We start from the raw sequence: 14,037 nt of genomic DNA on the forward strand, positions 1-14,037 counted from the left end.
TTATGGTTGCAGTTTATGTGCACCATGGCTTCTAGGGATGGGAGAACATTGAGAAAAGTGTAGCTGGAAAAATGTTTCTAATATTTGCCTTTAACTTTGCCTGTAACTTTGCCTGTAACTAGGGCTTCTGGAAACTATCCCAGGGGCATGTCATTTACTTGGCCCCTCTGACTATCTGTAAGTGAGAAGTAAACACCTTAGGGTTTTTATTTGTAATGGAAGTAAGGCATTTAAGTACCTTTTTTTATTGTAAGAAAGCATAGCGGTTCTATACATTATTAACTAATGTATTTGCGGTCTTTACTTCAATGACATTTTGTTATGATAGTATGATGATTTTATTCTTTACTATGCTTGTAGATGGAGCAGCTATCGGATGAGGAGCTTGACCATGGGGCAGAAGAAGACAGTGATAAGGAAGACCAGGACTTGGACAAGATGTTTGGAGCCTGGCTTGGAGAACTGGACAAACTTACTCAGGTGGGAACATTACTTCTGTTGAATGTCTTACATTGTCAATTAATTCATATTAAAGCCACACTGTTTACCTGTATGAAATTATATATAGCTTATGCATGCCTGTCTTATTCTCATTCACAGGGCTTGAAAAATCCGCTCGTCCTCTCGTCTGTGACGAGAGGACGGCAGAGCCCGACGAGTAGCTTCCCGTCCAGCTTTTGTAATTAAACGGCCGGCAGGGAGCTTTACATTCAAGTGATCAGCTCCTCTAGAGACGCCGATTGCTTGCATTAGCAGCAGCTGTCACTGCCATTGCCAGTCCCGAGATCCGCTGTGCCCGGTGCGGCCGGGACTGGCACGGCTGCTCTGTGACAGGAGATGAAAGGGAGATTGGTACACGATCTCCCTCTGATCTCCTCTCCGGTCCCTGAATGCAGGAAGTGATGTATATTACATCACTTCCTGCATTCAGCTGTCATTCCCAGCTACAGAAGCTGGGGAGAAGCTGGTGAAGCAGATCCCTGCTTCATCAGCTTCTCTGGAGTCCCTAGGTGACGTTGGGGGTCTTGGAGACCCCTGATGTCTCCATAAAAAGGACCTGTCATGTAAATTGGCTATCACAAAGGGAGCTTCTTAGCCCCCTATGTGATAGCAATAAAGTTGTGTAAAAAAATAAAGAAGCATACATTTTTCTTAAAGTCCCCCGCCCCCCACATGCACACGCAGACATGCGTCGGGTGCGCTTACGTGCAAAAGCGACTATTGTGCGGCACATGTTACATATCACCGCGAACGTCAGAATGTGAGAAATAATTATAGGGCCATTAATCACTTATAACACTAAACTGATGAGCGGTAAAAGCATTTAAAGCATCGCCTATGGCCAGTTTTCAGTGTGGTCGTTTTTTGCGATTTTGTGGGCATGCACAATTTTAAGGCTTGGCATGTTTGGCGTCTATTTACCCGACGTGACCCCGTCTTTTATATTTTACCAAAAATATGGGTAAGAATAGATGTTTTATAACCTAACGTAGGGAAATTTTTTATTTTTTTACATTTTCTGTCCTTTTTTCATTATATAGTAAAAAATAAACCCCCCCCCCCCCCCCCAGTGGTGATTATTTACCTCCAAAAGAAAGCTCTATGTGTCCCCAAAAAATGTTAACATAAATTGCAAGGCTATAGTCCGGTCATGCTGAGTGGTGACATTTTTGACTGACTGGTGAGACACCCTAAAATTTTTCAAGCCCTGCTCATTCATATATGGACACCCTTATGGCCAGGTAAGCAGATAAGAGATGCATCAGAAAACTGCTCCTCTTCTACCTGGATGCAAAAGATAACTGCTATTCCATTCCAGTGGTCACTTTCCACTTTAGTTAAAAAAAAATAAAAAATGTACTGCCTGCTGTGGACAGGACCCTCTTTTGCTGACCTGTTACTGCATCAGTATTTTCTAATGTTTATTGAAAATAGACCCCAGGCAGATATACAGACACTTTTGAAAAATTGAGCCCCCTCATATATGTATTTCAATTGTGTAGTTAGCGGTTTCGATCAGCTTCATATGTATATAGTGAATTATCGGCTGAGGACTGCAAGTTCCAGTTTTTTGTTTTGTTTTTTTGTTATAGTTTTGAATAGAAATTCTGAAGTTTAGGACCTCCTATTTTATATTTTAGTCTCTCTTCCCAGTGGGGATACCTCTGCCCACTTCCTGCCCCAGTAGTAGGGTTCACCATAGCAATAAATAGAGTGACAACTTCCTGGTGGGCTCACAGAACAGCTAGAAGTCGCTCTTCAAACGGCATTGCTCAAATTGCACTCAAAATAAGTGATTGTACTATAGAATATCATGGCTGCTGATTAAACAAGAGCAGCTTAAAGTGTACCTATACACAAATCAAGCTTAGTAGACTGTCACTTGGACATGATAACATATTAGGCCCCCACCAAACAAGATGGCCTCTGTGTGTAAAGCCGAGTATACACGGTTCTATTTTTTTTTTTTCCGTTCAATCTGTGGGCTGATCAAAAAAAATAGAACAAATTCCTCCAACACTTAAAAGCAATGATTGAGGAATCCCCTGCTGTTTCTGTTGGATTCTGCTGCTGTCAGAATACCTGAATGGAGCTTGCAGTGAATTTGCTGCATGCTCCGCTTGGCAAGAATTTTGCGACCTGATCACCTGATTTTTCTTAGGTCCACTTGTAACATAGTTTTGCCAGTAGAAATGTTTTCTTTTCCACTCTCGGTAATTGGGTACATCACTGTTTGTTATGCAGTGAAATGGCACAGTTGTTGTCACCTTGCCGGACGAGCTAGTTTTGTATAGACTTTTAGAGACAAATTAAAACCCAGCTCCAGCTAAATCATTTTAAGCAGTTACAGCAACTGTGTTAAAGGATTGTTACCCAAATTACTATTTTAAGTTATGAACCGCTATATAAGTGTTCAAACTTACAAGTATATGGTTCTGAGGATTCAATCATGAGATTTTTGAGCTCAACACAATAACAGAATTTATTTGTATATAGTATCAAGACTTAAATACAGCAAGCCAACAATCTATTTAACTACAAAATACAAAGAAAAGATGTAAACATGCCAAATACACAGACATTAGTATCTAACAGACAAACGGTAGACATACATTTAAGTGGGGGAAAGAATATATAGATATTTACCCATTAATCGTCACATGAGGGTCCCATCCTGGTAAAAGCGAACTAACGTCTTCCCTCAATCGTTAATATACCCCCAGTGTCCATAGGGATGCATTGGGAGCATTCGATTGGTTGCCTCCCAAGGCCTAATGGAGATTGGAGGGTTTCCCAAAAACCCTCTTTACAACTCCCCACCCCTCTCTATGATTGGCCAGTCTACCTATTGTTAGATCCAAGGGTCTCGGCTCCGCAAAAGACTGAGGACCAGCCATACTCTATGCAATTATCCGGACATGCCTGGGCTGAACAATAACCCTATTTACAATTCATTGGTCTGCAACTCCCCTCCACCGTGATAAGCACAACAAAGACTTTGTTTAACTACTAGCTACCCCCACCTCAGGTGAAATATTTAAAACAAAAAATAAAACTATATACATATGTCTTATGAAGATTTGAAATAAACGCATAAGGTAACAGTTTATCCCTGTAAATGCCACTTTTTCTAGACCGCTGGACCTGTTAGAGGAAGTGCAATAATGATGGAAAAGAATGGATCTGCTGGCAGGATCAACAGGAAATAAAACACTTTTTTTTTTTCAGGGGGGACCCAGAAAAACAAAAACTGCTGTGTTAATGTTATTGACTGACTCCATTGGTTATTTTTTAATTTTTACTTTTTTATTTTACAAATGAATATTACACAAAACATGAATTTGTAGAAATATAACCATTATACCTTCATAAGAATTATACTTTTAGTTAATTGATGCAGGTGTTGTCTTTGTACATCTGTGTTTTAAGGTTATTATTTTGTTTTTTCAACTAGAGCTTGGATACAGAGAAGCCAGAAGAACCAGTGAAAAGATCTCCTCTGCGCCAGGAGACCAATCTTGCAAATTTTTCATACCGCTTCTCTATGTACAATCTAAATGGTGAGTGATGACTTGTTGTGGTTGCTTTAAAATAGTATTATTCTATGATAAATTATGTTCAATTTTTTTAGGCTTTTATAAACCAATCTTCTATATAATTTGTTTTTGTAACATGTCATTTTTTATTTTATTTTTACAAATAGCAAGTTACAGCCGTAGGGAAGGGAGTTGGGCAAGTCCTGAATCTGACCATTCAGCTCTGTGTGTGAATAGGACTAAAGAGAGGGAATTCAAATTATATATATTTTTTTCAAAATAGTAGTAATATATATATATCTATATCTTCCTAGCTAAAAAAAGTAATACAACTTACATTTTAAGTCTTGAATATAATAAAAAATAGAATGATTTTAAACACTATACATTCCGTTAAAAACAATTCTAGAAAACAAGTAATATTTAGTGAACTGGCATTGCAATCCAGTAAACATTGCAACTCTGTTAGGTTAGGCTACTTAAACCAGGAACCAGCACATATTTACAGGATCATTTTCGGTGCCACTCAGTATAAAAAAAATACTGGCAGCCATAGGAATTTGGGTAGCAGGGCAAAAGATAAGTCATACAAATGAATAATAATACTAGAGCCATTAAACTAGTTGACAGTGTACACCGAGTGAACAACAAATCCTAAAAATGCAATCATTGAGTGGACACGAACTATACCATTAAAGGAGAACTATGGGGTCAGTGTTTTTCCCCATAGTTCTCCTTAGGGTAATCGGAGGACACAAATGAGCGTCCTCCCGTTACCCTAAGCTCAGTATACAGCCAGCTACAGCTCGCGGTATACTGAGACGCCGGAGCAGATCCCGACTTAGATGACGGGATCCGCCCAGCTGCGTGAGTGACAGCTGGCTCTGCCTACCTAGAGGCAGAGCCAGCTGTACCCTCCCCCATCCGTTCCGCCAGTCAGCGCTGGCAGATCAGAGAGGGGACAGGATCGAGAGGTGAGCGAACCCGGTATGTGTTCGCTCACCTCCCGATCTACTGAGCCGACCTGTGACAGTCTCATTGTCACAGGTCGGCTAGAACTATGAGGTGAGTGAAAAGCACTCACCTCATAGTTCTCCTTTTAAATTAAAAATGTATATGTTTTTGTATACCTGTGTTACTTGTGCCTGTAGTTGTATGCTACATTATAGTTATGGCAGCCATGTCCTAATTGTTTACTCTTTAAAGCACCTGGAAACTCATTCACAAACTTTGGCTTTATTTCTCTGTCAAGGTCACCATGATGGAAGGAGGATTAGAAATATGTGACAAATTGTTGGCAGGAAGTAATTTGTGCTATACAAACAATACTGAGTTTTATGAAAGGAGATGAAACAACTTACATCCTGTAATGACTCAGTGTTGACTGTATATGGTAACGTTAGGCTACGGTCACACTTTGCTTCCTCCAGTACAATTAGCTGTGTACTTGATACAGAGGATAGTAATCATTATTACTCCCATACTTTCTCATTTTGTTATTTCCTTTTTTTTTTTTTTTAATGCAGTAAACCTAACAAAGCTAAATGATTAAAAGGACTGCAGCTTCAGCAACAACACTTGACATAATGTGCTAGGATGCATTCTTACTGAGTTCTGTCTGCTACAGCGGTGATACCTCCATGCTTTCCCTTTGCATCAGTCACTGCCATCTTCTCCAAAACTTTTTCCACTGACCATGTCTTCCTCATTTTCTCAAATATGGGAACAATTGGTGATGCATCTCCCATGAATATCCAATGGAGTAGTAGTATCCTGGGAATAAGCTTGACTCTTTAGCGTCTTACAGATGCTGAGAATTTATGATGTGCATGAGCCACACTCAGGGTGTTTTTATAAAAAAAAAAAAGTTGCTGGTATAAATGAAAAAAGTTTTTTGACAGAAGAGAAAAACACGGTCTCTTCTACCAAAATACACAAAAATTGCATACTAGCAAGCAGAGAAAACAATCTTACATTCTTCAAGTGGCATTTTCTCAATGAAGACTTATATTATTGAAGCATATAAGCTGAACTATGCTTAATGCTTTTGTACCAGACTGCCCAGAGTGAATGAACTATGTACAGTATATCTTCACTTTATACTTTTTTGATTTTAATTTCAGTATGTTTGTTAGTGTTATCTTAACATTACTCTTGCTCTTCTATTGCTGTTTTGCAACCTGAGCAGGACATGTGGATGTTTGTTTTTTTTGTTCACTGTTATGTTCATCACTACCTCCGTGGCAGTTGCCATTGGGTACCATGAATATTTAAAGTACTTATGCAGTCACAGGAAAATACAGCTAGTTCAATATGAAGCAGAATGTTTCCCTACCCTTCCTTACCATGTCAGCAACATATGGTTGCTATGTTGTTATATTATGGGAATAAAATAATATAACTAAAAACGAATAATATATTTCTGCTGTGCAGTTAACACACTTTCTTTTGGTTTTGTAACCTTATGTGACCTTCAACCCTTCCATAAAGCTTGATATCGTAAATGATAGTTTACCCATTTTGTTTTCTTTGTAGAAGCTCTAAATCAAGGAGATGCTGTGGATTTAGATGCTCTCATGGCTGATCTCTGCTCCATTGAGCAGGAACTTAGTAGCATTGGGTCACATTCCTCCAAGAACACCCTAAAATCTCATGAACGTAAAGCTTCTCAGAAGCCACCTGCTGGCCGTACAAGCATCAAACAGAGCAGCTTAAGGGGATTACCTTCCTCATCTGGAAAAATAACCAAACCTTCTCATGCCAACTACTCCTTGGATGACATTACTGCTCAGTTGGAACAAGCCTCTCTAAGCATGGATGAAGCAGCAAGGCAGACAGTTGTGGAAGATACCAAACCAGTTGTAACCATCCATCACAGGCGAACGGCTTCGGCAGGCACGGTCAGCGATAGTGATCTCCGTTCTGTTAGTAATTCTTCCCGTTCCAGCATCACCTCAGCAGCCTCCAGCATGGATTCCCTGGATATTGACAAAATGACTAGACCTCAAGAACTAGACCTGGTACAACAAAGCCAGCCCATATCTGAGGTAAGCTAAATAAAACATGCAGCTGACCACCTTTTGCTCTAGAGATGTCAGTGTAAGTTTTTGCCTTAACTGGAACTGGAACCAAGTTATACATATCTAATGCAATCTATTTATGTTCAGCAAAAACTAAATTGTTCATTTTCTTCTTGAAATATAAGCAAATAATTTTGCACTGGTATTGAGATGCCATTACAAGCCAAGCCAATGTCCCATTGACTTCAGTGGCATGTGTGGCACGCGGCACCACCTGCCAAACGTGATATGGCGAGTTAGACTTACTGACACAGTAAAGCACTACGGCCATGACAATCTGTTTTGTACCTGAGTGACCATCATGTTTATTTGTAGGTTGTCAGTTGAGGGAGGTAAAAACATGGGTCAACCACTTGTTTTTACTGTCCCCCTTTCCGCATGTGCGAGAATCTCAGGAGAGATTCACCATCCACACTATTTAGCACAGATGGGGGAATGTGTGGCCAGCTCAAGAGTTTAGTAGCACAGTGCAAAAGGGTGCCTGTTCGCAGAGGTACCACAGTATTGATGAAATAGGTACTTTTACTAAACATATTTGAAGAACATTTTTTTTGTTGAGTTATAGTTTGTGTGGCTCCGAAAATGTGTGTACTTTAATGTCACCTAATTACATCTTATTACTTGGATATACAGACTCAAATTAAAAGGTTGAAGCAGTCATATCTGCTTATCGGCTTTAATAGAATAAGATGTTATCAGTGTTTAGCATTTGAATTGATGGTCCTTAAGACATTGTATGTTGCAGTGCCATTTAGTGTGACCTTTCTGAAATCTGGATATATATCACTGCTAAATAACCCTCTGGATATAGTCCAGATACAGGACATTATGATATTAATACTCATTCATTCCAGATTGTTAAAAAAACTTCTGTGTCTTCTGGGTTCTTTTACAGGAAAGGCGTGAAATTCACCATAAGGCCCTTTCAGACGGGCGCCTACAGTTCTGATCAGTAGGGGATCCGTACAGGAATCCCCTGCTGATCAGAATGGATGTCACTGTTATGACATCAGTGTCCATCGCAAGAAACAAAAAAACTGAAATGACTGGACCCATGTTGGTCTATGTGTAATCAGATGTAATGTGTCTTGTTTGTATTACATTATCCCCAATCCACCATGATCAGATCCACGGAACTCTGATCCATTTGTTTTTCCGGAGCTGGGAGGGGGGCTGCTGCAATTGGATGTAAATGGACGCACGTCACTTAAAACCCAGCTACCCATAGACTAGCATTTAACTTCCGATCACATCCACCTGAAAAACTGACAGGCAGACCTGATTGGAAAGCATGTGTGCAAGGGGCCTAACACATCTTGGACATAGTGTCATAGTTTAGACCTGTCACCTACAGGGGCCTTCTAATTAAGAAGTGGACCGGTGACAGAGTGGAAATAACAAAAAACAGACCAAACTAACTGTTGAGTAATTGTGTTTAGCTGCAGATCATAAACAGAATACTTCTAAGGCTTCTAGACTTCCAACACCAGGATTGTCAGTGAGAATCAGTATCAACTTCTATCTCTTGACTCATAAAAATTCTAAATCAAGAAGAAAGAGGCCTTTAGTATACAATCACAAATGCATGATTAGTTTAAATGTAAGAATGTCCTTTTTGGTCTGGTTTCAGGTTTTTAAAGTTTTGTTGACTTGGCACAGAAGATACATTTCTGTGCAGAGTTAGACGTTCTTATTAGGAAGCTGACACGCGTCTACAGTGGATAAAGGCCAATGTTACATTAAGTAGTCTATTTCCATGATAACTAATAGATGGTTATCATTAGTAACTTTTCTTTTAGCAAACCTGCTTAGGTTCTGGAAAGTTTATACATTTATAACAGGTGACATTAAAGAATTTGGTCTAAGTCAAAGAAAAACACGCCTGTTCCATCTGTGAAAAAAAGGAAAAAACAGAACAGAGCCTTCGTTTGACAGTGTAAGGAGCTAACAGTGAAGAAAGAACTTGGAGAAGTGACCTATTTCTTTAATGAAATTGCAGAAACCCTTTCCATTTCTTTGGTGCCTGCAACATGGTTATCTTTGCCAACGGTTTAGTTCTTTCTTCTGGCTAAGAGACCATCGATCTATATAGAGCAGCCACAGCTGATGTGTGTGCATGGGTTTTTTGATTTAAAGCTGGTCTATTTTATTCATAAATCTATACAGCCAGTATAGTAATTCTAGTATCCCTGGCTAATAGCTCTGCTGGGTCTGCCCTAACCTCCTCAGTAGTGCTACCACTGCGGGATAAGGAGTACAGTCCCAGCCTGCTGATAGAACAACAGGCAGAGCACTATGCTCTTTCCTCCCATCAGCATGTTCTCTAACAGCAGTGTGCACTACGGAACAATGAGCCTTAGGCCTCATGCACACACAACGCAAGAGCAAAATTGTATATTGCACATATACGCGTATATGCACGCGCGTATATATGTGCGCACTGTATGCAATCCCAGAATGCATCATTTTTAATAGACAATTTTAATGTACTGTACGTACACGTACGCGGGTAAAATACGCAGAAATTGCGAGCCCGGATGCATCTCGGTTCCATTTTTTTTTGCGCATCTTTACGCAGCACAAATGTATGGCTCCATACACAGCTATGTGTATGGAGTCATTTATTTGCATATGCTGCACTTCTATTGGTGGGGTTCAGTTTATTATCCTGTTGATAGCTTTGGATATTCCATATGCTGCATGTGTTGCATTTTGCCCCTATTTTAAACACTAATTCAATCTGTTCTGTTCCCCAAAATAGAATTATTAGCATGTACCTAGTTTTTGCTTTTTAAGGTTCACAATCAATCACCCACCACCAGAATCTGTAAGTTGCAGCAGGGCTTACATGCCATTTCCTTAAACAACTCCGGACAGAATAAAACGTAACCCTTGCACAGGGGGGATACCCTAACACTGCGAGAGTTAAGTGCTAGTTTTGGTCTAAGGTGTAAAAAGTAAAAGATATACTTACCCGTGCCTCTGTCTCGCCTGGCTGCTTGTCAGGTTCTCACAGCCTCTCTCCCCCTCTACTCTAGCAGTTTAAGGATTCGTGAACCATCACATCTAATATAGTGCATTAGACGCGAGGAGGCCGTAGGACATTCCACCGCCGGGTGAGGCTGTGTGGACCGGTCTAGCAGCCAGGCAGGGCCGAGGTTTGGGTGAATATATTTTTTTAATATTTTACACCCTAGATCAAGAAAACATTTGTAGTGTGGAAGTACCCTAGTACCACTGTGAGATCTAAGTTTCTCTGCCAGGAGTTGTTCTTTAAAGACAAGTTGCACGTTGATGCTGGAAGTATGTGGCCAAGCACTGTTTGAGTAGCTAGAATCTTGTCAGTTAACTGTGACAATGTACTTTGCCATGCCCAATGCTTATGCTATGATGTAGTCCTAGCAGGTACAGTTGCGCAAGGATCATACCCCTGATATTTCCCTTTTACAATAGAAAAAGAGGTTGAGGACACAGAATCCTCAATCTCTTTTTCTGCAGCCCCTGTTATGAATGAACAGGAATCCTCTATACTGAGTGTTCCTGTTCATTCATAACTTGTGGAGATAGTATGTTTACCATGTCCACAATCATGAATAAACAGGAAGTGATGTAGAGCACTTCCCATTCATTCATTATTGGGGACACAGTAAACATACTATGTCCTCAATTATTTACAAGCAGTCACTGATCGCTGAGTACTTGAACCCGTTCTCCTTCCTGACTCGCTGTTACTGGTGGAGAGCTTGGCCTCCATACGACAGCTGACTCCTCCACCGCACTGCCGTCCCGGCTTCCTGTGACGGCTGTCTCCACCCCCACACTGCTCTCCTGATGTGTTGCAGCGGGGGCGGTGTGGAAGGAGAGCCCGGCCTTTTATGACACACTCTCCTCCCCCCGCACCGCTCGGCCTCCTGTGACAGTTTCTTTCCTCCGTGCTAGACACTGAGCTGTGTCAGAGGGGACACAGAGCAGCGCCCAGCGGGGAGGAGAGAAACCAGGGATGCACTGCACTTTCGGCATTTTGCCAAAAGTGCCATTTTTGGTCCACATGTTTTGGCGGCTGACATTTCGGTACATTATTAATCATAACACTCCAGTGCTTTCCATTGTACAGGGAGAACATTTCATACTTTTAAAGGGAGTACATCAGCAACAGTTCTCGGAGTACTTTTATAACAAATGGGGCCATAGGGCCAAAACGCTGGGTAATGTTAATCCTACTGGCAACCTGGAACACATAATACATTTTAAATGTAGTCCATAGATCTAGTGATTATTTTCTTTTTTTCCTTTAAGGGATGGATTTTCTTTAGGGTATTGAAGAAATTCCTTACCAGAAGTTTTCTAGGAGAGCTACAAGATAGTTTAAAGTTTCCAACTGGTGGTTGACTAAATTGCTTCCCACGACAAGAGAGCCTTGTCTGTATTGTAATTTTTTTGGTTCAAGTAGTAGACTACTACATTATTATATTCCTAATGTGTAATGATCTTCTTGGATACCATCAATCTATATATTGTATTTCCATTTTCCTAGGGTAGTTGCCAATTTTCTGTATCTGCAAAGTAAGTTATCCAGTGCAGACCAAAGTTCAGTTGTTTTAATGTTGTATCGAAATTGGACTTGTTTCTGTGTGAGAATGGCCTCTCTCTGTCACAGTGTATGCCAGAGTCTAGGTCTTGCATTTCACATGGTAAGGATGTGACCCTGCCCTTACTTTGTGCAGGCCAGTTCTGTGTTATAATGGACATACGCTTCAGTCTAGTATCTGAAGGGTTCAGAAGGTGTATTAAGAGTGTGCAGTGCTCAATGTTGGGGTTTCACTTGGCTGTTAGAACGAAACACTCAGCTAGCACATGTGAACCTTTCAGTAAGAGGCAGGCACCTTTTAGGTGATCTATTTCGTAACTGGCATTCTACAGTTATACAAAGAATAAACAGATGAGAAGTTTCTGAAAAGCAATGAAGAAAGTTGGAAACCTAGGTTTGTTTTGTGGAAGGTCCTGGAATACCGGAACAAGCTTGAGAATTGAAGTCATATGAAGTTGCACATTTTTTTCTTTTTTATGCTAAAGCTATATTTTGAAACAATTAATAAAATCTGCAGTGGAAATGATAGGAATGTTATAAGAGAAGGAGGTGGTGATGATTGGCTGCTGGAAATAATTCACAGGACTGGAGTTAACAAAGATCAGACACAAATTTCTTAGATCTAGTGTATGTGTTTCTGATATACTTCCTTCTGCATATCGGCTGAGAAACCTTGCATAATAAAGGGTTATTACCCTCACTAAAACAGTGTGTGCCTGTTTGATGACATCTTGTGCGGAACTGGGGTTTGGCACTACAGAGTCCTATTTCATAATTTTGCAATCGCTCACTAAGCATTCGTGTCTTCTGTCAATAAGGAGGTTAGTATTAGATTTTTCACCAGCAGATAAAGTGGACTGAAAGTAAAACAGTTACTCAAATTCTAGCTATAGCAAAGGCATAAGTATTTCATGGCTCTGACATTTATTTTATGAGAGCAGTAAGCGGTGTCAGTAGACCTAAAGTCAATTTCTGCTTTAATGGTACATATTCAGTTACTGCGTTAATTTTCTCTAAAGACTGTACCACATTGCGAAATTGTGACCTGCATTATCAATGTATAAGCCTGTAAACATTAACAAAAATGTAAAGTGAATCGACTAAAAATGAATATAGTTTCCCTGTAAACGATTTCCCCCAATTGCACACCCTTTCAACTAAAATAATAAAAGATTAAAGGAGAACTATGAGGTGAGTGATTTTCACTGAACCTCATAGTTTGAGCTGACGTGTGACAATGAAACTGTCGCACGTCGGCTCAATAGATCGGGAAGTGAGCGAACGTATTCGGTCGCTTGCTCACTTCTCGATCATCTCCCTGCAGAGAGCAGTGACTGTCAGTCACAGCTCCCTGCAGTGATTACCCCCCTCCCTGCTCCGATCCTCCAGCGCTGAGTGGAGGAATGGACGGGGTGGGCATAGCAGGCTCTGCCTCTAGATAGTCAGAGCCAGCTGGGTGGATCTCGCCAGTAATGTCGGGATCCGTCCCGGCTGCGGCGGTCTCAGTATATAGCAGGCAATGAGCTTTGGGTCACAGGAGGAAGTTAGTATATGCCCTCCTATGACCCTAAAGAGAACTAGGAGATAAAAAGGTTACCCCATAGTTCTCTTTTAAGGTACTTGAATGTAAAGGGGCGGGTACAGCTGGCTCTGCCTCTAGATACTGTTGAGATCCAGCTGGGTGGATCTCAACAGTAATGTCAGGATCCGTCCCTACTGCAGCAGTTTCAGTATACCGCGAGCTGTAGCTCGCGATATACTGAGCTTTGAGTCACGGGAGGACGCTAGTATATGTCCTCCTGTGACCCTTAGGAGAACTATGGGGGAAATATTTGCAGAAAGTTCTGCTCTTACAGTAATGTGACCGAATTACTAGAAGCTGGTCATGTGATTTCAGGTGAAGATGTAGCCTGGCAATTAGGCTCAGCCTAATGTACTTCATTTCCTTCAGCTAGACAAGACCTAGTGTTTGTCTGTCCAGGCCAGTGTAGTTTTTTTCTGCCATTTTCTTACCAGAAATTAATAGTGCATCTCATTCAGTTAGAATCTGTTTGGAAGATATATAAAATTGTAATATCGGTTTATTTTGTAGTGTTTCTTAGCTTCTTTATTTTTTTTAGCATCAAAACTATGGTCTAGCATTATGTGCCCCTTCACCAACCAAAAGCCATCTGCAAAAAGTTCTGCGTTCTAAATTAACTGCTCAAAGGAGACAATGGCCCGAGCAAGCCAAAAATCAAAGCTATACAGTATTGTGTTATTTCTTATGCAATACTGTTCATTTTGGGATTAAACTCTAATTTAGAGCAGTGTATACTTTTATTAGCAGTAC

At 40.6% G+C, this 14,037-nt stretch overlaps 1 protein-coding gene across 1 annotated transcript in view; it reads left to right on the forward strand.

Moving 5' to 3' along the window:
* The first annotated feature begins 360 nt into the window (after nt 1-360).
* RAPH1 (Ras association (RalGDS/AF-6) and pleckstrin homology domains 1) overlaps nt 361-14,037 on the forward strand; it is a 69,487-nt gene continuing 55,810 nt past the window's right edge. The window contains 3 exon segments of the mRNA XM_018554025.1: nt 361-480; nt 3,956-4,061; nt 6,573-7,084. Coding sequence (XP_018409527.1) covers nt 361-480; nt 3,956-4,061; nt 6,573-7,084 — 738 coding nt within the window.

Source organism: Nanorana parkeri, unplaced genomic scaffold, assembly GCF_000935625.1.
Source record: "Nanorana parkeri isolate BGI_ZX_2015 unplaced genomic scaffold, ASM93562v1 scaffold139, whole genome shotgun sequence".
Lineage (NCBI taxonomy): Eukaryota > Metazoa > Chordata > Amphibia > Anura > Dicroglossidae > Nanorana > Nanorana parkeri.